General features: G+C 39.5%; 1 protein-coding gene across 2 annotated transcripts in view; it reads right to left on the bottom strand.

Moving 5' to 3' along the window:
• Window positions 1-27,554, bottom strand: part of slc36a1 (solute carrier family 36 member 1) — a 93,263-nt gene that overhangs the window by 61,978 nt on the left and 3,731 nt on the right. For both annotated transcript variants that reach the window (XM_079838219.1, XM_079838220.1), the window contains exons 5-11: window positions 25,606-25,694; window positions 25,008-25,097; window positions 17,015-17,099; window positions 16,292-16,510; window positions 7,453-7,551; window positions 7,184-7,350; window positions 6,783-6,952 (exon numbers count right to left, since the gene is read on the bottom strand). In XM_079838219.1, coding sequence (XP_079694345.1) covers window positions 6,783-6,952; window positions 7,184-7,350; window positions 7,453-7,551; window positions 16,292-16,510; window positions 17,015-17,099; window positions 25,008-25,097; window positions 25,606-25,694 — 919 coding nt within the window. The remainder of the gene's footprint in view (window positions 1-6,782; window positions 6,953-7,183; window positions 7,351-7,452; window positions 7,552-16,291; window positions 16,511-17,014; window positions 17,100-25,007; window positions 25,098-25,605; window positions 25,695-27,554) is intronic.

Raw genomic sequence — 27,554 nt, 5'->3', positions numbered from 1 at the left:
CACACACACACGGTCAGAAAAATGGAAATGGTCAGATACACACAAATGTATGTACTAAATGACCGTCTTGACGAGTGTGCACGTAAACCCCGTCGTGACTCGCGAGTGAACGTTTGTGCAACTGCATGTAACCGTATCCGTGTTCGCTCTTAAAGTGACAGCTGTCGAATAAACTGCTGCTGTCTCTGAGTTTCTCTTTGTCTTGTGTTGTTTGATGAACCTTTATGACACTCACTGCTCTTGAATTACTAACTTTTGCAACCTTAAGTGTAAGGATTAATCGAATTTAATTTGTTCAGGGAAGACCAGTATTAATTTACATTTGATTTCTTATTAAATGTCTTTAGTATTTCTTACCTCAATACTAATGTTAGACATACCTGAAAAAAAAAATTTTAAAAACAAAAATGCACTGCATGATCAAATATTTAGGTGAGATAATTATATACATTTATTATATACATTTATTTGGGAAAGATGGCCTACAGTAGCCTTAAGTTATCTAATTTTCTAAAATAAACACTTGGTGGTTCTTCAAGATCTTGACTCAGTTAATTTAGAGTTAGTTTCATTTCTACAAATGTAAGATTCTACTCTGATTCTACTCTTTCTACTCTGCAAGATTATAGATAAAAGATTGCCATTCCCCTGCCATTCTGTGATCGGCAGTGATCGGCAATCGGCAGATCATGATCTTGGTGATTGGTAATCGGTGATCGGCCCCAAAAATGCTGATCGGAGCATCTCTAGGAAAAACACAGCCGAAAAAGCACACGCACATGACAATTCTCTGTCAACAAATAAACATTCTGCATTGAGTCAAGTTCCACCTTTTAGTACCGGACTACTGTGCTAGGTACCCCAACAGAAGGGGTTTGTAATTAGGATACCATTCACCTCTTTTGGCAATGGAAATGGCAAAAAATGTGTCCCGTACTGAACCATAACGCTAGGTGGAAATGAACGCAAAAAGGGGTCCAACCCGATACTAGCAAGGTGTCCCCAATAAAGTGACTGGTGAGTGTATACATTATAGTTAATCACTTAAAACACACTTTAAATAGAGCCCTTATGACAACTTTCCATTGGAACCACAGGAACTAGTACCACTCTCCCTACATATTTGGATTGTTGTATGCTGATGTTTGTGGCGTGAATGTGTATAAATGTTTATGTTTTGCAAACGATTCTTTTGAAGTGATTATTTTGCACAAGCAGCTCTATAAAAAAATGTAACATGCCAGCTATATGTCAGTCAGCATTGAAGCCCCTAAGTGTAAAGGATCAGTCCTCTTGCCAAACATAGTGTTCTTGTCTACTGACGTTATTCTCTGCAACACATGCTTATTGCATCCTCACTATCAGCACAGCCCAGCCGCTGTTGGCCTTTGATGGATTCTGCATACACTTGTGATCACACGAGGTGGAAGAAGAGCCTCAGCTCTGTGTGCTAGATGAAGCCCTCAAGCTTCTCCCTGGAGATCTACAAATGAGGAGTCACAGTCTTGGTTTCTTCATCTCCAAGACAAAGCCACTCTCAACCACGTCCTGTCTGCCCTCAATCAGCCAATGCAGAGAGTCTCTGGTGTTTGATTTTGGATTCAGAATTTAAAAAAAAGGAAAGAACAGAATTAAGATGCAAATGCTACAGAGTGAATATTGATGCAAATTGCTGAGCAGGCAGAAGAAAGCTATGCTTTATTATGTGCTTACAATGAGATTATCTCAATGGACTGCAAACTTCCACCAAAGTTTCAAGGAGAAAAGTTGGAAAACACAAAAGACGAGAGGTTTTAGAGGTTGTTGCAATGAGGAAATTCAATATATGGCATGTTTTTAAAACAAGCATGGCAAAATTGCATATTAAATACTTGTATCTGCGAATATATCTTGAATTAAGTTTGTTTGTTTTCTTTTTCCTTTTTTGTGTTCGCTTGTTTTAAGCATAAACCTCATTAAATCTGGCTAGATTTATGGCTCAATGACCCATAAAAAATCTAGAAAGCCAAGTTCTTAGAAATGCCTTTCTTTTTGCTTCATATGGAAAAGTTTACATTTAATTGGTCTAAAAATGTTCTCTGTTGTAATCAGCAAGTAAAAAGTAATAACTAGGGGTGTGATGATACACTTATAGCTCACGAGATGAGACAATACACAATATTAGGCAAGACAATATTTTAACACTATAGAAATTTTCAATGACAAAATATGTGAAAGTCATTCAAGTGCATTTTGAAATGTTTTAATTAATCTAGGGCTGTCACTAACAATTATCTTTAATCAGATTTTTTTTTTTGTGGATCGGTTAAAGCTGCAGTCCGTAAGTTTTGCCTCTTTGTCTGAAACCTGCATTTGAGGAATTATCATCTTTACGTGGGTTGTGCATCGGCACGGCTCCTCAGCGCGAATTCATCTAATGTTTTGAGGAGTTTGTGTGGCTGTCATTCATTCACCGCACCGGGGTGGATACTGTTCTTCGGAATCACAGATTCTACATCTTGGAAGTATGAACAAAATAAGAATTTTCACCAGAAAATGTCATCTGAACAAGTAGCATGTCTGCCACTGACCAACTGAGAGAAAAAGCATTACAATAAAATCAAGCTAACGGTACCAACGGTGATTGAATCTAATGATCGCTTGGCTCATTTCACATCAAACCGTTCAAATTATTATTATTGCTATACTTTGTTCTCAAACTGTTAATGTTAACAACATCATCATTGCATGACTACGTGTATTTAGTGTGTATTAGCGTTACCTGTTGATTTCAATTTCCGTACAGTCTAAACTTTTGCTTTTGACTACGAGTGAATCTCCAGTTGTCACTGATGATTGTCGTTTGGACCTTTCTGGATTACAATCCGCCATCAAAATGATACTTTTAATTATTCCAGCTGCTGTGAGAAAAGGCTATAAATGATCTGCCATCTGCAGAATCCTCACGTGATACTACTACTAGCCGGACTCCTTCTTTATGTATACAGATGTGACGTAATGACGCAAAGATGAAAGGCGCCGTTTTTCACAATGAAATTGGCTGTTAAACACGATTATTTTAAAACAAAGTTGAAATAATGCGGGCTGACGGCTTCAACAGAAGCAAGTACAATCGCTTAACAACCTCATAGCTCACAGTAAGGCTGTATTTAAAGGTTTATAAGTTATCGTCAAAAATCAATTTCCCTATGGAGAAAATGCATGGAGTTTTTACTTCCAGAACCCGACTGTTGCTCTATAATAACCCAACAGTGGCCTACTGAACATTCCTGCCGTATAAATCGTCTTTCAGTAAAATGTGTGCAAGAGAAAAAGTTAAATACAATTATATTCTCATTATTAAGATAACTCGCCTTGGACTGTTATGTGCTTTCAGCTTTGTGCTTCAAGCAATGAATGGCAACAAAGGTATTTAGTTTTTTTATCCTTTCTATTTAATGAGATAAATGTGAGCATCTTGAATCACTGTGAATCTGGTTCTATGAAAGAGAAATATCTTAAGTTTGTGTGCATTTCTTTTTTCTTAAAGGGGTGGGATTTGTGTTTTTGTCCTTTAGAAAAACACTTGAGCTGAAGTCATTTTTCTTTTTACTGCTGAATGATATACAACTACCTCAAGGTTAACAGTGGATTTCCAACTTGGGTTCAAACCCCATTCAGGTGAGGAGATAAACAGGCATTACATTTCACATGTGTCACATGATATTTTCATTCACTTCGATTTTCAAAAAGCCAAATGATTAATGTTTTTCTTTAAAAAAAAAAAAACATCAAGCACAATGCCTTGGGCGATTTAAACTCAAAAGGCCTATCTCTCCCGGCACCTGCTGCTTATGTCGCCAGTGACATTATCACACGGTTTGCTCAATTTAACTAAAAACCAAATATAATCTCACAGCTGCACATCTGACTCCATGCCAGCCCAACACCACAGTGCTGACAATTTTTCCTACACGCTTGAATGCCATTAACATGATGGCTGAAATGGTACCCTTAATGTTTCTGCTTAAAACCAGTTCAAAGCAACTAGGCAGACACAATAACACAGAAACACATGGAGCATTTAGTCCTTCATATAACCCTATTCAATTAACAATTTTTTTTTCACCATGCATGCAACACTTTTTCAGATAATGGACAGCGTAATGGCTTAATGATCTACAGCTAAACAGAGAGAGCTTTAGTGATAACTAAGCGAATATTTAAAGGAATAGTTCACCCAAAAATGAAAATTTGTCCCCCTCAAGCCATCCTAGGTGTATAAGACTTTCTTCTTTCAGCTCAACACAATCAAAGTTGTATTAACTCTTACCCCGCCAAACACAGAATTTTCCATTATTTGTGAGAAAACGTCCCTGCCAGACAGAATTTTCAGCGTTTCCATGTTTTCACTGTTATACGGTAGGGGGTGCTATGACACATCTTCTGAGGGAGCACCGAATCTCCTGATCAAAACATATGCAAAGAAGATGCAGAAACATGCGGCATCATATGTAATCATATGCAAATGTAAAATAACTCGATCATCAACATTAAACGGTATATAAATCAAAACTGTCTAATGTTACTGAATGAAATGTCGACCCAGGATGAGCTATAGGACTGTGAAACTTTGGGGGTGTTGATGAAGTCGATTTACTCCATCTATGTTTTGATCATCGCACTGCGATCTAGATGTAGTCTTTGACAAAAACAGGATTTTCTCAGCTTTTTGCTCAGCTTTTTTATAGCCTGACGTTGTCATACTCAATTCTAGTCAGAATATGAGTCTGATACTGCTCCGTTGGGCAGTGATTATGGGGCGTGTTTCAACCGAACCAGGAAGACCTCGATTGGATAGACCTACAACTAATCAGAGCAATGGAGCGACGCATAACGTTAGTTGTCAAATGTCAACAGAACTCAACTGCACTGCACGCATGCTGGAAGAAGTAGAAGAAGAAGATGAGTGTAAACGATCTTTGCCGGTGTTGTAAAAAAGTATTTAAGGATATACGGAGTACTTGCCAACACGATCATCATTTCTGAGAGAAATAGTGAAGGTGAATGCATATACGAACCAGTTCTCCGTTTAGGTTTAGAACAAATTCATCCCAAGCGCTCTTTGGTGACGTGGATGCTTACGTTACTGTTTATCATCTGTCCATCATCGTATAAAGCCGGCCCTGACAATTTCATTGGTCCGAACAGCTCCTTTTCGGGCATAGTTACTCCACAACGGATCAATTCCAGACCGAACTGCCCAACCTCAAATGTTGTGAGTGGGGCTAAGTTCGGCTGACATCCAGGCTAGCTTTTTTTATGAAACTTACCCATTTTTAAGTGTTAATAAAATAAATGTTTTTTTAAGGAAAAAAGCAGAGGGTCTGTTCTCTCTTTTGATATATTGCATGTTCAGATATTCATACAACAAAATATTCTGGGGACCATGACATTTTGTGAAAATTATCAAAAATGCTGGCGATGGCTGGCAAAAAAAAGTGAATTTACCACTTTTATAAAAACGTAATTACATTAAAGGGTTAGTTTACCCAAAAATGAAAATTAGCCCATGATTTACTCACCCGCCTCAACCCATCCTAGCTGTATATGACATTCTTCTTTCAGACGAATACAATCCGAGTTATATATATATTTTTTAAATGTCCTGGATCTTCCATGCTTTATTTTGGCAGTGAATGGTGTTTCTGTTTTAAGATAAAAGTCCATAAAAGTGCATCCATCCATCATAAAAGTAATTCATACGGCTCCAGGGTTTCATAAAGGCCCTTATTAAAGAAGCGAAGCGATGCATTTGTGTAAGAAAAATATCCATATTTAAAACTTTACAAACTATAATCTCTAACTTCCGCTAACTGTTCACAGCCTTGGTGAATGTAAGAACATAATCTATCACCTAAATGCTTTGCGCATGTTTTCAGATGAAAAAAAATTAATAATTACTATGTTCTTGACAGAGATTTCAATCAAAAAGAAAGACAAAGAAGTGGTGTAAGAAATGGTAACGGAAATTGTAAAAACAAAAACAAACTGCATTATGCATTAATATGTAATCTACATGTTTGGTCCCCATGTGATACTTGAGACAAAGTAAAGTATATTAAGATTAACAGATATAAGAGGAAGCAGTGTTCAAGACTGCCTCCTAGTGAAGAAAACACTGTCAGAGCAGAACGGCCGCTGCTGCTCGTGTGAGATGCTCTCACCTCACGTGTCAAACAGGAATTAACAACCTTGTGTTTCAAGGGAAATCAATACAACTGCTAAAAAAAGACTAACCCCGGATATTTCTGTAAATACATTTAAAGGTCTGGGATGTAGCTGTTGTGTTGAAAGTAGAGTGGTTTGGTACAGCACGTGCCATTCATGGCTATTTTAAGAAGGCATGATTATCTTCATCTACAGCAAAAGATGTCCACTACCTGACCACTTTCTTTGACACACCTACATTGTGCAACCAAAACACAGGGCTCATTTATTTTCAGCACTCCTTTCAAATATCTATCACAGGGCTGAGTCACGCACGGAAAACATTATCTGTTGTGTTCAAGGTTTGGCTTATTTCAGAAAGTGACAAAAGGTAAAAATAGACTTCATCTAACAATGACAAATGCCCTGTGGAGTGCCTGAACAACCTTGAGCCACAGTGAAAAGGAGACATTTGACACTCGCATGAACGCTCCTGACTTTTGATGTAAGTGGCCCAATGGCTGTTGGATTTGGCTGAAAGGCTACTGGAGTGAAGAGGTGTGTTAAGGTGTTTCTGCTGCAGCACGACTCACATGTGAGGCCTACGAGAGCCACGCGGATGCTGAGGTCCACCAACACCGCCCACCTGGGACCGCATCGCGCCACTGCCGGCGGGATCAGGATTTCTGCTGACACGTAGAACTGCAGCGCGTAGGTGATATAGATTCCAAAAGAGTAAAGCAGCTTCACGATCTGATATAACCTACAGAACACACATATTACATTCATGTAGTTTGACATAAATGGCTGCAGAAATAAGACCTTTCAAAAGTTTAAGGTCAGTAAGATTTTTTTTGTCTCTTATAGGCTCATGAAGGCTGTGTTTTGTTTGATCAAAAATACAGTAAAAACAGTAATATTCTGAATTATTATTAAAAAAAATCTAAATAAAAAGTTAGACTAGAAGACACATTAAAGATTCCCTGGCACTCACCAGCACAATGGTAAGTTTAATGTGATGCTGCCCCGAATTTTCTCTCCAAAGCCAATGTAGCCGATGGTGCCCAGGGAGATGTAGAGGGTGGTGACGATGCCCATGCCAAGATACAGAACCATAGGGAACTTTCTGGGATTCTGCATCTTATTCTCAAGCGGTAGCACCTGTAAATGATGAAGAACAGGAGCGACACCTTTTTAAATTGAACTTTTTCCCCCTGAATAAAATTTCTGCCAGAGCAAAATCAGAGCAAAAGAAAAACTTACAACTCCAATTCCCTCAAAGGCGAATATTGCCGTTCCAAAGAAAAGAGGATAGTCAACTGCCCTTCCTGCCAGCGGGAGGTTGATGGGGTATGGGATATTCTGTTGATGCAAAAGAAGAATAGAAAAACATGTCTGGCAGTCTGTGACATTGAGAATATTTCAAAAAAAGTTTACATGAATATATATATATACATATAGTGAGATCAAAAAGTCTACAACCAAGAAAATTCTTCTGGTTTGCAATCTTTTCCAATTTATTGAAATTTCAGCCCCACTTTGTATTATGTGGCCTTAACTACTATGTACTTACATAAAAATATTGTATTGCACACAATTTTGCTGATATTGAGGTGTGATACAGGTAAAGTTAGGGACAGGTGTAGTGGTATGGGTAAGTTTAAGGGTACGGTTAGGTGTAAAGTATGGGTCAACAGTGTAATTATAAAACTACAGAAATTACATGCAGGTCATTTTTAAAATGTAAGTACAATGTAAAAACATGTATGTACACAAAAAGTGCACTGTATCAAATGAGTAATTTAAATGTTACTACATAGTAGTTAAGGCCACCTAATATAAAGTGGGTCCGAAATTTCTTTACAATTATTTTTAAAGCTGTAGTCCGTAACTTTTTGCGCTCTAGCGGTTAATAAACAGAACTGCAGAGTCTCGTGGAAGAACATTGCAGCCGGAACTACTTCTCTATGTTTATGTCTATAGCGAGTCACGCAGGGACTGTGCTCCTCCGCAGCGGTTCCTACCAGTCCGGTCTGAAATAGTCCCAATATAAACACTTATTATAAGTGTACCATAATGATTCAGGGTAAGACAAAAACACAGTTTGGAAAATGGATTCATGCTGTTTATTCTCATTATATAATTTTTGTAAATCTTGAACACAAAAAAAGTTACGGACAGCAGCTTTAAGTATACTTATATACAATATCGTCTCTTATGCTCACCAAAGCTCCAATGCTAATTTCAACAAACTCTCGATTTAAATATACATAAAAAATGTAATTTATTCCTGTGATTTCTCTAGTCATCATTTCTTATTACTATCAATGCTGAAAACCATTGTGCTGCTTAGTTTATTTGTGGAAACCGTGATAATTTTTTATTTTTTTTTGATGAATAGAAAGTTCACAAGAACAGCATTTACAGTTGTATTTAAAATTAAAAAAAATTATTTTACATTATAATAAATGTTTTTACTGTCACTTTTGATCAATTTAATGCATCCTTGCTGAAAAATGTTTATTTTAACTATTTCATTTAACAATTATATAGTTAAATAGTTATTATCTTAAATATTCCTTAATAATTATTCATTGTAACTCATATTTTTGTTTAAAACTCAAAATATCTTACAATATGATAAACATTTCAAATTTAAGAAGTCGCATACTTTTGAGACACACTGTATAAATCAGAACGATTTAAAATAAGTTTTAGAGCATAACTGTTATGCAAATGAAATCATGAAGGTAAACCACTGAATTTACAGTGATCTTATGATGTGCTGTGCTGGTTCAAGATGCATTTAAAAGGAACATGTTTTTCCCTTGACTTCATGCTCACAATGTTTTTGTGAACAACAAACCAATTTGCAATCTTCAGCCAACTTCCTCTTGCTGTTTCCACCATGACAACTTTTCTTACCTCACTCAAAAACTGTTTTCCCACTTGCTCATTTCTCAGTAGCTGCCTTCCAATTACAAGCAGAGGGTCTGATTTAAAGCATTTAAAGCGGTTCAATGGGAAATGGGCTCTAAAAAACATCCCTGAAACCTGTCATTTACACTTAACTCTTCATCCATAACATCTGCGACTGAATCATTAGCCCAGGGGAGAGCACTTGGTCCTGAAAATTGCTTGGAGCAGAGGATCTATTGTTGTATTATTTAACAACAAACTTTAACCCTAACAAACTTTGGTACCACTTAAGTGTCTTTAACTACTATGTAGTAACATTTAAATGAATCATCATTTGGTACAATACACTTATTGTGTAAACACATGTTTTTAGTGTTTTCATTAGCTCCCCAGTACTTGAGCGAGCTCTTAACGTATTAAAGTTCTTCATGTCTGTTGCGATCTCAAAATTCTGGCCAGTTGATAATACCTAGAATATCAAAATCCACTGCAGGTGGTCGATCCTTTTTCTATTTAGCAACCCAAACTCTGGAACAGTCTTCCCAGCATTGGTCGAGATGCAGACCCACTCTGTCAGTTTAAATCTAGACTAAAAACACATCTCTTTAACCTGGCATACACATAGAACATTATCAATTTCTATTATTCAAATCAGTTAAATGATTGTTAGGCTCCATTAACTAGGTCCGCTGGAACCGTGAACATTTCCTATTTAACACCAATATACTCATTTACATCATAAGAAGAACAGCATCTACGCTAATATTAGTCTCACTGTTTATCCCGAGGTTTACTGTAGTCAGCCGGATCTGGGCCGAATCCAGATCAGATGGTGGACATGTGCCTAGACACGACCACAATGCTTAAAGGTGCACTATGTAACTTTTCCGTCCGCTAGAGGTCGCTTATTCAAAACAAAGGCGTAGTTTGATGATGCCACGTTTGAGCGCAGAATCTTGGGACATGTGGTCTTCACCTCACAGGCGGTGGAAAAGAATCGGGATAGGACTCGGGCAGAAATCATGTTCATGGATGTGTTTATTGACGTCACTGTATGGAGCAGGACCGAGTGTTGTGGAGCTGAGCAACGCAGCAGGAGCGATTGTTAATAAGATGAAGGCAACAAACGCCTCGCGAGCAGCGGGACTTTTATTATGACAGTCACCGGCGGGACTTTTATCATGCCAAAGTCGCAGGCGCCATTTCCGCTTTTCCGGTCATGAGTATGAGGTAACGCAGCTCTGTTTATCATATTAGATACATCTGAGTGTGTTAAATGATGTTATGACGTTACTCTGTGCGTTCGCTCGGTGGCTGCTATGACACTTGTTGCACATTGCAGTGGGAGTAAAGCGTTTCTGCAGATTAAAACCGGAAACCAAGGGTAAAGCAGATCTGACGCAATTGACAGGCAACTCCCTCACACGTCCCGGTTCCTTGGGTAAAATAGCAATTTTCTCACAATTTAGAAATAGGTGAAAACATTTGTGATATTGTAAGTACTCAACTGAACAAAGTATATAACACTGGCCTAGTGGTTTTTGGATATTTTACTGCAAAAATGTTACATAGTGCACCTTTAAGTGTCAGCAGAGATTGTGTCAACTAAACTCTCCCCTGTGAAGGCCTCATCGACACGACAGACAGTGGCACTGATCCCCAACAAGACCCGTCCCATACTGGCCTGATGACTTCAACCAGATGGAACTGGACAAATATTCTGAATGTTCCGATCCGCTGCCTGAATCATAATTATACACTGCTTGTCCATTGGCCAGAGGAGAACTGGCCCCCCGACTGAGCCTGGTTTCTCCCAAGGTTTTTTTCTCCATTCTGTCACCTGATGGACTTTTGGTTTCTTGCCACTGTAGCCTTTGTTTACTTTGGCTTTTGCTTAGTTGGGGACACTAAATATTCAACTATATTACTGATCTTCCCGCATTGTATGAGACCTGAACTGAGCTGGACGAAGACATCACTGTTTTCTAGCTGTATAGGTAACTTTTTTTACAACAGAAATGGACCATCACTGAACTTACTTAAGCTGGACTATGACACTATTGTCTTCCAGATCTGATGTACAGTGAAACAAAGTTTGTTGCATTATTTTCCTGTTATCACTGTAAAGCTGCTTTGAAACAATCTGTATTGTAAAAAAGTGCTATATAAATAAAGGTGACTTGAAAAAGGTTAGTAAAAGTAACGCATTACTTTAGAAATTAAAACAAAACATCTGAGTTACTTTTTCAAATAAGTAACACAAGTCTTCCCATTTATTGTATCTACTTTACAGGCATGTATTTGAATTTCCTTCGGTCTGAGGCTTACACCGTGTCTACACCGGATACAGATGTGACGCGGGAAACGACAATATAACCCATTATAATCAGTGATGTTGTCTACAATGGATGTGGCGTGGCGCAACAAATCCCTAACAGTAAACTGATGCCCTGTCTATTTATGACATGAAGGGACAAATGCTTTGAAACAATTGCTTTGTCCAGTGTAGAAAGCTTCTAGCTGTTGCAGCGCGTCCGACTCCGGTGTAGACACGGTGTTATTCATTTCACTTTTGGTGTGAAAGGGCTTTTACATTAGCAAAAATAGAACTTTGTTTTTTTGTTATTAAAAAGCAAACAAGGAAGCCCAGCACAGGTGAGAAAAAGTAACGCAAAAGTCTTACTTTCTAAAAAAAGTAACCAAGTAATGCAATTAGTCACTTTAGGGAGTAATGCAATATTGTAACGCATTACATTTAAAACTAACTTTCTCCAATACTGCATATAATTATATTTTTAAAATACCTGCATGTAATTACAGCAGTAATTCATCTATTATTACTGTTGATCCTTTCCTTAGACCTTAACCTACCCTTAAACCTGTGCCTAACCTTACCTGTATCCCTCAAAATCAGCTTTGAATTGTTTTGGGCATCACTTTATTTTACAGTGTCCTTGTTCCACGTTACATAGTAGTTACTGTAGTAATAACTATAAATTATGCCTAATTAGATGCAACTAACCCTAAACCACACCCTAATCCTAACCCAAAAGTAAGTACATGTAGTTAATTATTATTACACAATCCTTAAATGCATATTTGCACTGTAACATGGACACCGTGAAATAAAGTGCAACCATGTTTTGCAATACAACATAACCACAAGTACATTGTGCCTAACATTTTTTTGGATGTAGGTACATAGTAGTTAAAGACACCAAGTGTGACACCAAAAACATTTTTATACCAATTGGATTAACTCTTTGTTATGTAATGCAATTACATTCATACATACAGTAGCATGGCTTAAGTGTTCAAAGTGTTTTTTGAATTGCTCAGTTGTATTGTGGGCTAAGTATGAATCTGTCACGGTTTCAGGGTGTGTCATCGGCCTTCCTGTTGTCTGTGTTTGTCCTGTCAATTTCGGCAGCTCGTGGCCAGGGCAATCAGCGCTGAGATTCAGCGCAGGTGTGTTCTGATCACGAGCTGTTTTCCCTCACCTGTCGCTCATTCCCTTCCTCCCTTATATTCCCAGCTGTGTCGTTCCCTGGTTGTCAGTAGATTTGTGTTGTTGTCCTGTACGGTGGTATCTGTGTCTCGTGTCTTACCTGTTTCCCGCTGTTGTGCTCAGGACGCCTAGACGAGGAGGTTTTCGGCTGGCCATGTGCCCGCCTTCCTCGTTCTTTTTTCTGCGTCCCGTTTGGGCTGGCACCGGGGGTGTTTTCCACAGCCTGTGTCCGCAGTTCGCTGTACGGACGGCTCTGGAATCTGTTCTACAGTTTATTTTGTTACGTGTGAATCCTTGCACACGTCGGATGTTTATTTGACTTTCTGTTTGTCCTAATAAACTGTTATACGCATCCTCTGCGTTTGTGTCCTCCCTTCACGCCGTGACAGAATCATCCGACCCTCTTCCTCTCCGGCTGGGGCGGGATTCTTCTTCGTGGGGAAGAAAGATGGGTCACTCCGTCCCTGTATTGATTATCGGGGCTTGAATGACATCACGGTAAAGAATCGCTATCCCTTGCCGTTGATGTCATCAGCCTTCGAACTCTTGCAGGGGGCGACCATCTTTACAAAGTTGGATCTTCGCAATGCTTATCACCTAATTCGGATTAGGGAGGGGGATGAGTGGAAGACCGCCTTTAACACCCACATGGGGCACTTTGAGTATTTGGTTATGCCTTTTGGCCTCTCTAACTCCCCGGCGGTCTTCCAAGCACTCGTTAATGATGTGCTCCGAGACATGGTTGACCGGTTTGTATTTGTTTACCTCGATGACATCCTGATCTTCTCCCAGAACGAGCGTGACCATGTCCAGCACGTCAGGCGGGTGCTTCAGCGGCTACTTGAGAATCGGCTTTTCGCCAAGGTGGAGAAGTGCGAGTTTCACGCACGGTCGGTTCCGTTCCTGGGATTTATTCTGTCACCCGAGGGAATCCGAATGGACCCCACCAAAGTAAAAGCAGTTGCTGATTGGCCTACCCCAGATAGTCGCAGAGCGGTCCAGCGATTTCTGGGGTTCGCCAATTTTTACAGGCGGTTCATTCGGGGTTTCAGCCAGATCGCTCTTCCTCTGACGGATCTCACCTCCACTCGAAGACGTTTCTGTTGGTCGCCGCAGGCTCAGACTGCGTTTTCATACTTAAAGAGTCGCTTTGTTTCAGCTCCTATCCTTACCACTCCCGATCCGTCTTGTCAGTTCATTGTGGAGGTGGATGCGTCAGAGGTGGGAGCGGGGGCGATTTTGTCTCAGAGATCACCCTCGGATGACAAAGTACATCCCTGCGCCTTCTTTTCTCATCGCTTGACCCCATCGGAACGGAACTACGACATCGGGAATAGGGAGTTACTGGCTGTTAAGTTAGCGTTGGAGGAGTGGCGCCACTGGTTAGAGGGCGCAGAGGTCCCTTTTTTAGTTTGGACCAATCATAAAAACCTTGAGTACATCCGCACCGCTAAACGGCTAAATTCCCGACAGGCTCGGTGGGCACTGTTTTTCGGTCGTTTCAATTTTAACATCTCCTACCGTCCGGGGTCCAAGAATGGTAAGCCTGACGCACTTTCGCGGATTTTTGAGGCTGAACCAAGATCCAACCTCCAGATGACCATTCTTCCTCCCGGTCGGGTGGTAGCAATGGTCACCTGGGGGATGGAGTCCAGAGTCCGTTCTGCTCTGCGCAACGTCACTGTTCCCGCGGGGTGCCCAGAGAGTCTGTTATTCGTACCTGAATCGGTCCGTACTAGCGTTCTCCAGTGGGGTCACTCATCCGCACTGGCTTGCCACCCAGGGAGTGACTCGTACCTGTAGTTTAATCAAGCAACGGTTCTGGTGGCCGTCCATGGCGCGGGACACTCGCCAGTTCGTGTCGGCATGTCCGGTTTGTGCTGCGGGTAAGGGCTCCAATCGACCCCCAGCAGGGTTACTCCAGCCGCTGCCTGTCCCTTCGAGACCCTGGTCACACATAGCGATGGACTTCGTCACAGGCCTACCTCCGTCTAGTGGCAACACGGTAGTCCTCACTGTTGTGGACAGGTTCTCGAAGGCGGCTCATTTTATTCCCCTCCCCAAATTGCCTTCAGCGAGGGAGACAGCGACTATCGTCTTGGATCACGTTTTCCGTATTCATGGCCTCCCGGTTAACGTGGTTTCGGACAGGGGTCCCCAATTTGTGTCAACGTTTTGGGCAGACTTCTGTCGACAGCTGGGGGCGACTGCAAGTCTTTCCTCTGGGTATCACCCGCAGACAAACGGTCAGGCCGAGCGTGCTAACCAGGATCTGGAGAGAGTCTTGCGTTGTGTGGCATCTGCAGAACCGTCATCTTGGAGTTCCAGATTAACTATGATCGAGTACGCACATAACTCCCTTCCGGTCTCGTCTACGGGTTTCTCTCCCTTCCAGTGCTGTTTAGGCTACCAGCCACCTTTATTCCCCTCCCAGGAGTCCGACGTCGTTGTTCCGTCCGCACACTCGTTTATTCAGAGATGCCTCCGTACGTGGAGGGTCGCCAGAGAAGCCCTTACTCGGACAGGTGACAGGAACAAGGCGTCGGCGAATCGTCACCGTACTAAGCCCCCACTTTACGTGTGTGGGCAGAAGGTCTGGTTGTCTTCTCAGGACATTCCTCTCAGACTCCCCTCACGTAAACTGGGACCCAAATTTATTGGACCGTTTTCCATCACTAAGGTGCTCAGTCCGGTGTCGGTTCGACTCAAATTATTCCCCCAGTTTAAGAATATCCACCCGGTTTTTCATGTCTCTAAGATCAAGCCCGTCATGCGTTCCCCCCTTCAGCCCCAGACCTCTGTCCCTCCGCCTCCCAGACTCATCGAGGGGTCTCCCGCTTACACTGTACGGCGGCTCCTTGATGTGAGACGTAGGGGTAGAGGCCATCAATACCTGGTAGACTGGGAGGGCTATGGTCCGGAGGAGAGATGCTGGGTTCCAGCTCGCGACATTCTGGATTGCGCTCTCATCGACCAATTCCATCGGCATCATGGTGAGTCCTCCGGGGACGCCAGGAGGCGTCCCTGAGGGGAGGGGTACTGTCACGGTTTCAGGGTGTGTCATCGGCCTTCCTGTTGTCTGTGTTTGTCCTGTCAATTTCGACAGCTCGTGGCCAGGGCAATCAGCGCTGAGATTCAGCGCAGGTGTGTTCTGATCACGAGCTGTTTTCCCTCACCTGTCGCTTATTCCCTTCCTCCCTTATATTCCCAGCTGTGTCGTTCCCTGGTTGTCAGTAGATTTGTGTTGTTGTCCTGTACGGTGGTATCTGTCTCGTGTCTTACCTGTTTCCCGCTGTTGTGCTCAGGACGCCTAGACGAGGAGGTTTTCGGCTGGCCGTGTGCCCGCCTTCCTCGTTCTTTTTTCTGCGTCCCGTTTGGGCTGGCACCGGGGGTGTTTTCCACAGCCAGTGTCCGCAGTTCGCTGTACGGACGGCTCTGGAATCTGTTCTACAGTTTATTTTGTTACGTGTGAATCCTTGCACACGTCGGATGTTTATTTGACTTTCTGTTTGTCCTAATAAACTGTTATACGCATCCTCTGCGTTTGTGTCCTCCCTTCACGCCGTGACAGAATCATATATGACACTATTTACAATAAATGAATAATGATGCAATGTATGTAACTAAGATACACTTTCAACATATTTTGTGTACTCCGTGTTTAATGTGTCTTACCGTCAGACAGTAGTAGTATATGAGGACCAGGCTAACACACATGGAAATGTTTGCTACAAACGACAGAGGAGCCAGGTACTTGAGGTTGCGGATAAACACTAACACGATGACAAAGGGCAGGAAGAAGAGCATGTAGAGGCGAGAGTCGTAGCTGGGGACAGTCACTGCTGTTTCGTTGTTGTGACAGTTCACTGTTGTCGCATTGGCAGTCTCAACCACCTATAAAAAGTCAATGGAAAGATTATTTATGGCAATAACAATATGACAGATTGTACTGAGAGATTTTTATATTTGCAGGTTCAAAATAAAGAAAGGAAGAACATCTTTTTAATTTGGGGGAAGCAAAACTGGATGGTTTATCCAAATTAAGTGAAAGGCAATGCTGCCCTCTTGTGGTAAAAAAAAAAAAAATTCACAGCATTTCTTTGATGCATTTATATTTTATACATTTGGCAGAAACTTTTATCCAAAGGGTAAATATTTTAGCAGTTCTACGTTAGTATACATTCTATACAAATAATACCAATAATACCTTGGCATCTAGCATCATGTTCTGCCAGAGTTGGCCAACAGAAACACTACCGTTTTCATTGAGTGATTTTTTAATTTGACAATAATTAAGGAAATGATGCTGTGTGACTTTAAAGTGTATTATTTTAATGTGGACAAAACCTTTATTCAAATCTGAAAAATGTCTTTTCTTCTGTTTTAAAGGTCTCTCACCTGTTTGACATTGTCACTGAGGAACACAAAGTACACACAGCAGAAGCCCAGCTGGGTTATGTTGAGGAATACATTTACAACACGCCTGAAAGACAACAAAAAAAAACAACAACAATATGTTCAGGTACATGTCAAACTATTTTTTAGTAATCTAAATATCTAGTTATATTTTATACTGTTCAAATGTTTGGAGACAGTAAAAAAAAAATTCTGACAGAAACCACTAGAGCAATGTTATATATTTTGTTGACTTGTGTACATACATTATCCCAAACATTTCCAACATTATTATTATGTGTTTTATTAGACAGGTGAGCAACTGTTTGGATCCATTCATTGACAGAAAAGTAATCATTGTTATATTGCTCAACAAGTTTAGCCTTATTGTTTAAATCTCATTTTCTTGATTTACCGCAAGTACCATATTTTACCATGTCCAGAGGTGGACAAAGTACACAACTCTATTACTTGAGTAAAAGTAAAAGTACTGCTGGTCAAATATTACTCCGGTACAAGTGAAAGTTCTAAAAACAGATTTTTACTTAAGTAAAAGTACAGAAGTATTTGTTTTTAAAAGTACTTAAGTATCAAAAGTATTTTTTTTTTATGTCGATACATTATTTTATTATTGTTGTTGTATAAATGCACATTATGCTACCATGGTGGTTTAAGCCAGTCAGTGATGCTCCATCCAACATGCTAGCATACAACTACCTTAAACTCATTTCAATACTTGTATAAAAGTTACAAAGCTCTTTACAAAGGTGCTGTCACTTTAAGGCGGAATACATGGACCCTATATTTTTTTTTACATTTTATGAGACATGCATCAAGTGTATACCAACTAAACTAATCTTTAATCTTTTCAGAAAACACATACTTTTTAAAGTATGGCCATGGGTGCACACACTGGGCAGAGGAACCGCCTTCTTTCATTTTGCTATAAACTGATCAGTGTTCAATTTTGGGAAACTTTACCAGGGGTGGTAAAAGTACTCAAAAGTTATACTCAAGTAAAAGTATGTATACCTAAATAAAAAATGGCTCCAGTAAAAGTAGAAAGTCCTCCATTCAAACATCACTTGAGTAAAAGTACAAAAGTATCCAATTTAAAACGTACTCAAGTACCGAAAGTAAAAAGTAAATATTCAAATTAACTGTAAATATCAATAATTAAACACATCAATTATTTTGGGAGTGATATGCAATGCTTTAATTGAACAAATGATAAGATTAGATACTGCAATTAAGAATTTGTTAGATTTGCAATCATAAGAGACAATGAAGCACCAGTATAGGGGTTGAACTTAAAATAGACATGCTCCATAACATTAGCTGCATCACACAGAAGATGTGCAAGATACTATTAACTAATTTAAAATGAATTCAAAAGCCATAACCACAATGACATATTACTTAACAATGAGTTAATAGTGATGTGCCTCAACAAGTGAAGTCATGACATAATGAAACCTTTGCAAATCGTTATCGAATGATTAATTAAAGCAGACAACTGGAAGTTGAAATGCATGGCTTTGACTCATTGTGATAATTAACAGATTAATTTACATATTAGTTAATATAATATGTTATTAGGGAATTAATACATTGTCATATTTAATTAATAGAAATTAATGTATTACTTAATCTATTAATCATAGAATGTTCATTAGTTGCTGATGCAGTAATCATTAATAAATGGTTTAGTTCTTCATGAGTCATACATTAACTCTTGATTATCTGTGCATTAGTTAAGCATGAATTATTGCATATTAGTGCACCCCTTATTGTAAAGTGTTACCGATGCTTTCATAGTAAATAGTGTGCCGCGAAAGAAAAAAGTTTGGGAAACACTGAGCTAACGTTAGTGTGGCAAACCTAGTCAGCTTTTCCAAGTCTAGCCCCGACTGGATCATCCATGACCGATCGACAGCATGCAGGGAGAACCAGCTTACTAGCTTGATTCTCTCCTGCACCCACGTTTTTTGTTGGTTTGGAAAGCAAGTGTAATAAATACTTGGAGCGGGCATGGGGAAATGTATTGGAGTAAAAAGTAAACTTTGTCTGTAATATTGTAGTGGAGTAAGAGTGAAAGTAGATGCAAATAAAACATACTCAAGTAAAGTACAGATCCCCGAAAAAAATACTTAAGTAAAGTAACAAAGTATTTTTACTTCATTACTTACCACCACTGAACTTTACATGACCCTATACAAGACAAGAGTGATTACCGATAGGCTGTCTGCAAAAAAAAAAAAAAAAAAAACTTTTAAAGAAGAAAAAAATCATCCACTGACTTTCAGAGCTGCTACAGAAACGACTTTCGACTTTGAGGACCTTGATAGAAATGTAGTGGAGTAAAACATACGATATTTGTCTTTCAAATGTAGTGAAGTTAAAGTAATACGTTTCCAGAAAAAAAAAAATACTCAAGTAAAGTACAGATACTCAAAAAGTGTACTTAAGTACAGTACTCAAGTAAATTTACTTAGTTACTGTCTACCTCTGACCATGTCTAATATTGATCAAGGTTACTGTAATGTGCAACAAGTGTCTCATAGTAGCCACCGAGCAATTGCACAGAGTAGCATTATAAAATAACTTTCAATACACTCAGGTATCTAATATGATAAAGCAGCGCTGCATTACCCTACATACGCATGAGCGGAATAAGAGAAAGCTCTCATCTGCGGCCATAATAAAAGCTCAGCGAAATCAAGGCGTCATCAAGCTATGCCTTACAGTTGCACTTTTTTTCATAGTTTGGCTAGTCCTGCGACTTCAGGTGCGACTTATTTATCAAAATTAATTCATACTGACTGACAAGAATGAACATTTATCTACGTCTACAGCTGCGAGAGGGCGCTCTATGCTGAAAAAATTTACTGAAAACAACAGAAAACTGAAAACCTGTTAACTGAAATATTAACTTAAAGACAACTGAGAAAGACTGAACACAAACAAAAAGCCCCCCAAAAAGAAAATCCTATTCTGCAAATTACAAACTGCAGGTAACGTTAGTAAAATATGCAGCCGAAACCGGTAATCGAGTAGCAGAAAGAAAGTTTGGAGTGAGTGAGAAACTTGTGAGGGACTGGCGAAAAGCAAAGGTTACTTTAAAGGTGAACTATGTAGGATTTTTGCAGTAAAATATCCAGAAACCACTAGGCCAGTGTTATATATTTTGTTCAGTTGAGTACTTAGAATATCCCAAATGTTTTAAACTATTTGTAAATCGTGAGAAAATTGCTATTTTAACCAAGGAACCGGGACGTGTGAGCTATGCTTGTGAGGGAGTCGCCTGTCGATTGCGTCATATCTGCGTCACCCTCGGTCTCCGGTTTTATTCAGTTTAACACTTTACTCTCACTGCATTGTGAACAAGTGTCATAGCAGCCGCCGAGCGAACGTCATAACTTCCTTTTCAACACACTCAGATATATCTAATACGATAAACAGAGTTGCGTTACCTCAAACTCATGACTGGAAAAGAGGAAGTAGCGCCGGCAACCGTGTCATAATAAAAGTCCCGCCAGCGACTATGCCATAATAACAGTCCCGCTCTTCAATCGCTCCTGCGGCCTTGCTCAGCTCCACAACACTCGGTCCTGCTCTGCTTCACTACAGTAATGATAATAATCACATCCATGAACATGATTTCTGCCCGAGTCCTATCCTGACTCTTTCCCACCGGCTGAGAGGTGAAGACCACATGTCCCGAGATTCTGCGCTCAAACGTGCCGTCATCAAATTACGCCTTTGTTTTGAACAGGCGACCTCTAGTGGACGGAAAAGTTACATAGTGTAGCTTTAACTGTAATGAAGAAAACGAATCGCGGACTGAAAGCAAGATGGCCAGAGCTGGAGGAACGAGTCCACAGATGGGTGCTTGAACAACATTCTGCCAGGAGAGGCTCAGCTGCGCGAGACAAACGCTGCCAGTGTGAATACACAGCGGGCGCGCACGCGCTGCTCTCGCTCTCCCGCACTGCTTCTGCCCTGCCAATGCTTGCCCGTGCGGTGTGAAGCCGGCGTTATAGTCCAGTATACAGTGAGGAAAATAAGTATTTGAACACCCTGCTATTTTGCAAGTTTTCCCACTTAGAAATCATGGAGGGGTCTGAAATTGTCATCGTAGGTGCATGTCCACTGTGAGAGACATAATCTAAAAAAAAAAATCCAGAAATCACAATGTATGATTTTTTAACTATTTATTTGTATGATACAGCTGCAAATAAGTATTTGAACACCTGAGAAAATCAATGTTAATATTTGGTACAGTAGCCTTTGTTTGCAATTACAGAGGTCAAACGTTTCCTGTAGTTTTTCACCAGGTTTGCACACACTGCAGGAGGGATTTTGGCCCACTCCTCCACACAGATCTTCTCTAGATCAGTCAGGTTTCTGGCCTGTCGCTGAGAAACACGGAGTTTGAGCTCCCTTCAAAGATTCTCTATTGGGTTTAGGTCTGGAGACTGGCTAGGCCACGCCAGAACCTTGATATGCTTCTTACAGAGCCACTCCTTGGTTATCCTGGCTGTGTGCTTCGGGTCATTGTCATGTTGGAAGACCCAGCCTCGACCCATCTTCAATGCTCTAACTAAGGGAAGGAGGTTGTTCCCCAAAATCTCGCAATACATGGCCCCGGTCATCCTCTCCTTAATACAGTGCAGTCGCCCTGTCCCATGTGCAGAAAAACACCCCCAAAGCATGATGCTACCACCCCCATGCTTCACAGTAGGGATGGTGTTCTTGGGATGGTACTCATCATTCTTCTTCCTCCAAACACGTTTAGTGGAATTATGACCAAAAAGTTCTATTTTGGTCTCATCTGACCACATGACTTTCTCCCATGACTCCTCTGGATCATCGAAATGGTCATTGGCAAACTTAAAGGGGTGGTAAAACACATTGTTTTGAAGGCTTGATTGTGTTTGTGGGGTGCACTGTAACATGTGTTAATGCTTCGTTTTTTAAAAAAAATCATTATTTTTCATATATTTGACATTTATTCTACACTGCTCTGTCCCTCCTTGTAAAACGGTCTGATGCTTTCCGGGTTGTATGAAGCCAGTCCCTCAAAAATACGCAATAGGCTCAGATTGGTTAGCTGGCCCAGTGTGTTGTGATTCGCTAACCGCAGTGTACGTTTATCGGAAACGTCACGCCCCTTACCTTACCGGTAGACTGTGCTTTTGTCAGTATTAGAAACGATGGCGTCAATAAAACCACACCAATCTGAGCCCGAATCAGACCCAGAACATTTTAGTGAAGATGATCGAGCAGAACCTGTTCAGTCCTAATGAGTAAAGACTGCGGATCTATAGTGATCGCTACTGAATGGCACTGTTACTTTTGTATTTTTAGAACGATTATAGCCAAATATCTGTCGCAAGAACTATTAACCCAAAACACTAAACACTGGCTTTACTATAGTAGCCAAATCACACACAGAACCATGTTTAGCATGCCTGTAGATAAATAATACATAAAAGCTCTAATCAAAGAATCATTTACACTAATGCCAAGTTCGCTGTTGAGATTTTAACGTTAGTGTTTGTAACGATAGGTGTTCGTCGGATAACGTTAAGTATGAATAAGCATTTAACAGACTGGTTTGCAGAACAGTGTTGTCATCTGTTTACTTCCTTGCTACAACCTATTACAGGAAAACACATCGATGAAATATAAATCAGACTTACAGGTTGTGGCCCGTAAACAGCTTCTGTTTGTAAATCCAGCTTTCAGGTCAAGCCGTTGTGCATATCCTGTATTGAACTCGTGAACATTGTGAAAGTTTTCCTCCGTGAAATGTGCTGCGGGAGGGAGCCCCGCGCACGTCGTGCATTCACACACTGGCAGTGTTTGTCTTATGCAGCTGACGTTGTGCAAATCCGGTGTTGAACTCGCGAACATTGTGAAAGTTTTCCTCCGTGAAATGTGCTGCGGGAGGGAGCCCCGCGCGCGTCGTGCATTCACACACTGGCAGTGTTTGTCTTATGCAGCTGACGTTGTGCAAATCCGGTGATGAACTCGCGAACATTGTGAAAGTTTCCCTCCGTGAGATGTGCTGCAGGAGCCCCGCACGTGCCTGTTCCCTTCTGTCTCATACACACGTGCATATAACATGTTGTATGTTAAACGCTCTGCAACGCACCCCTGTCCCTATGAAGGCTGAACAAAGCAAGTACCCCAGACCTGCAATCCGGATGAATATAACAGCGTTTCCTCGGCAACACCACTCCAGCCTAACTATACCTCAACAGCGCCGCGATACAAAATGGCCTCACCCCCCCTTATTTAATATTCTCGGAGGAGGGGTTTATGTAAATATTGAGCCTGGTGATGTCACCAACCCTGGAGGAATGTGTGTAGTCGCCTACTGGCCGTTTGCTGTAGTTCTTAGAAATGGATTTCTTTAAAAGCAAATATCTCCCTTTGCTTTAAACTTTGAACGTTGTAACTTTGCAGATGTTGTTTATGCTAAAGCAGCAACATTACACGCTAGCTTAAGTTAGAATAGTGAAATCGTGGTTTACCACCCCTTTAAGACGGGCCTGGACATGTGCTGGTTTAAGCAGGAGAACCTTCCGTGCCATGCATGATTTCAAACCATGACGTCTTAGTGTATTACCAACAGTAACCTTGGAAACGGTGGTCCCAGCTCTTTTCAGGTCATTGACCAGCTCCTCCGGTGTAGTTCTGGGCTGATTTCTCACCTTTCTTAGGATCATTGAGACCCCACGAGGTGAGATCTTGCATGGAGTCCCAGTCCGAGGGAGATTGACAGTCATTTTCAACTTCCATTTTCTAATGATTGCTCCAACAGTGGACCTTTTTTCACCAAGCTGCTTGGCAATTTCCCCATAGCCCTTTCCAGCCTTGTGGAGGTGTACAATTTTGGACAGCTCTTTGGTTTTGGCCATGTTAGTAGTTGGATTCTTACTGATTGTATGGGGTGGACAGGTGTCTTTATGCAGCTAACAACCTCAAACAGGTGCGTCTAATTTAGGATAATAAATGGAGTGGAGGTGGACATTTTAAAGGCAGACTAACAGATCTTTGAGGGTCAGAATTCTAGCTGATAGTCAGGTGTTCAAATACTTATGCAGCTGTATCATACAAATAAATAGTTAAAAAATCATACATTGTGATTTCTGGATTTTTTTTTTTTTAGATTATGTCTCTCACAGTGGACATGCACCTACGATGACAATTTCAGACCCCTCCATGATTTCTAAGTGTGAGAACTTGCAAAATATCAGGGTGTTCAAATACTTATTTTCCTCACTGTAATGCGACTTATAGTCCAGTGCGACTTATACATGTTTTTTTCCTCTCCATGACGCATTTTTTGACTGATGCGACTTATATTCCAGAGCAATTTATAGTCCGGAAAATACGGTAAAGACATTTACAGTATAACGTTTGTTTTTTTTTAAAATGCTGTTCTTTTGAATTTTCTATTCATCAAAAATAAATAAATAACCCCCCCAAATTTTATTTGTATTATTAAACTGTTTTTAATATTTAATATTTCTTGAGCAGCAAATCATCATATAAGAATGATTTCTGAAGGATCATGTGACACTGAAGAGTGGAGTAATGATGCTGAAAATACAACTTTGCCATCACATGAATAAATTGCATTTTAAAATCTATCAAAATAGACAAATGTTGTTTTAAAAACATCACCATTGGGTTTTTATCTGTTGTTGTTTTGATTAAATAAATGGAGACTTGGTGTGTATAAGAGACTTCTTCCATAAACATTAAATAAATCTTACTGACTCCAAACATTTGAACAGTAGAGTATGATTACTATATATGCTATCATATGCACAATGTGAAACAGCACATAGATCAGGTGCTGAATGAGTCACAAGTGGTCAAAGATTATGGTGAGAACAGCACAAACTGCATGTCAACTTTAACAGACTACTGAATATAAAAAAACTGCCTTGTAAGCACTGAAACAAAGTTGTTCAACTACCTTCCCCACAAAGAGTGTCTGCTCAGCCATGGCACGTTCTCCATGCCATACTCCACTGCATCTCCATAGGAAAGAAAGGGCTTGCCCATCCTAAATACAGACAATATTTATTTAGAAAAGTAGAAAAAAATAAACACAAAACATTTATATTCTACTAAAATGTCCCTGAACAAACACCTACATTTAATCAATAGACCATGGATTCATTAATTAATTAATTTAACCTATGAATTCAAGTGACAGCCCTATAGAGTTAGATTTGCGTTTAAAGGCACAACAAAGGTCTGTGTCCTGGTTAAAATGGCTTATTTAGCTTGATTTAAACATTGTTGGAAACATTTGGGATAATGCAAGTACACAAGTCAACAGAATACAACACTGTTCTTGTGGTTTTTTGACATTTTAATCCAAAAATCTTACATATTGTGCCTTTAACACTGACTAAATGAAGCAACTTTAAAAATATCTAAACTTTTTAGCTGAATGCATATGATAAAGCAAACTAAAAGAAACTCAAATTCACCATGGCAGGAAAAAAAAACCTGCCAAGAAAGTGAGGGGCAGTATTTCTAAAAACACTCAAGCTGTTTATTCTTACTTTACGCTAAGATGATGTGCACATTTCACAAGGAGGTTCATGCAGTGTATAGCCACTATACCCATGACCAGAAGACTTAAAGGCCCCACCTGCAACATATAAGAGACAGAGAACATCAACCCAATGATAAAGCATGTTTAACTTGTTAACTGACAACTCCCTTTTTGAATATTGATGCAAAAAAAAGCACTATACAAACTTAAATGGTTGAAAATAAAAAGCCACATTGCGAAATATTATTGCAATTTAAAATAACTCTTTTCTTTTTAAATATATTTAACATTTTAAAATGTAATGTATCCCTGTGATGCAAAGCTACATTTTCAGCATCATTCCTCCAATCATCCGTGTCACATGATCCCTCAGAAATCATTCTAATATGCTAATAACATATCTAATTATCAACACAAAATGTGCACTTTTACATCACTTAATTGGTTAGGTTTGTGCATCTCCACTATGCAGTCTAGAGAACAATTTGGGAGGAAGGATTTTATATGATAAAAAAATAGTAATGATGTGTACACAAAGAATCCCTAAAAATACAACTAGCGAAAAGGTCAAAGCGTGAAAGTTCACTGGGACTTTAAGGGATTTAAACATAGACATAACCTTTAGTATTAGACCTAGTTTGTGCTATGGACAGACATGACAGATGCATTAAATGTGGAAAATTTTAATTGACTTGCATTACTGTTCAAAAGTTTTGGGTCTGTACAATTAATATAGAAATTAATACTTTTATTCGGAATCAAGGACACATTAAATTGATAAAAATTGCCAGTGAAGACATTTATAATGATCCAAAAAATAATTTTCTTTTGAACTTTCTATTCATCAAAGTTATGAAATTAAAGTTTTTAAAAAAGTATCATGGTTTCCACATAAATATGAAAAAGCACAACTGTTTAAATAATAAATGTTTCTTGAGCAGCAAATCAGCATATTAGAATAATTTCTGAAGGATCATGTGACACTGAAGACTGGGGTAATGATGCTGAAAATACAGCTTTGACATCACAGGAATAAATTACATTTGATAATATATTAAAATAGAAAACACTGAAACACTAAATTGTAATCATATTTCTCAAAATTACAGTTTTTACTGCATTTCTGTATTCTTGAAGAGCATAAAATACTTCATATTCTTTTATAAAAATAAATATTCTTACATTAAACTTTGAATGGTAGTGAACATTAAAGAAGGAAAACGAAAATATGAATATGACCAGAATATGAAAGTATTAAATTATTAGAAATAAAATACAAATAAATGTTATAATTCTTGTTTTTTTGTTTCCTTAAACTCTGTAACAATGGCAGCATTTTTATTTGAACTTTTTTTCCTGCCAGTCACACTGATCACCAATATTTACCAATGATTTACTGTCGTAACACTAACTCTAACCAAGGTATTCTGGCAGAAATGTGGTATATTCATACTGAATGTAATTATATTAAAATAAAATAGTCATGTATTACAGAGTAATGAATTATGACAGTCATTTTTGTTAAGAGGATGTGGCTTTTTTTGCATTTATATTTATACTAAATGCAATTCACCGCGCATTAGGATGATTTAGACACACATCCTCTTCCAGGCGGATTCGTAACATATTTAGTTGACTGGAACTTCTTAATTATTGCCCTGATGGTGGAAATGGGAATTTTAAATGCTTTAGCTATTTTCTTACAGACACTTTCTATTTTGTGAAACTCAACAATCTTTTGCTGCACATCAGAACTATATTCTTTGGTTTTTCTCATTGTGATGAATGATTAAAGGAACTTGGTCTTTGTGTTTCCTCATATTTTTACTCCTTTGGAACAAGAAGTCATAGCTGGACAATTTCACTATCCTAGTCAACCTGGTGTGCTAAAAAAAAAAAAACTGTAAATATGAATGGGAAAATACTTCAGGGATTTTTTACTTCAATGAAAGGATA

Source organism: Gobio gobio, assembly GCF_949357685.1.
Source record: "Gobio gobio genome assembly, chromosome: 16".
Lineage (NCBI taxonomy): Eukaryota > Metazoa > Chordata > Actinopteri > Cypriniformes > Gobionidae > Gobio > Gobio gobio.
Note: the sequence above shows the minus strand (reverse complement) of the source record. Positions and strands in the feature narration are given on the sequence as shown.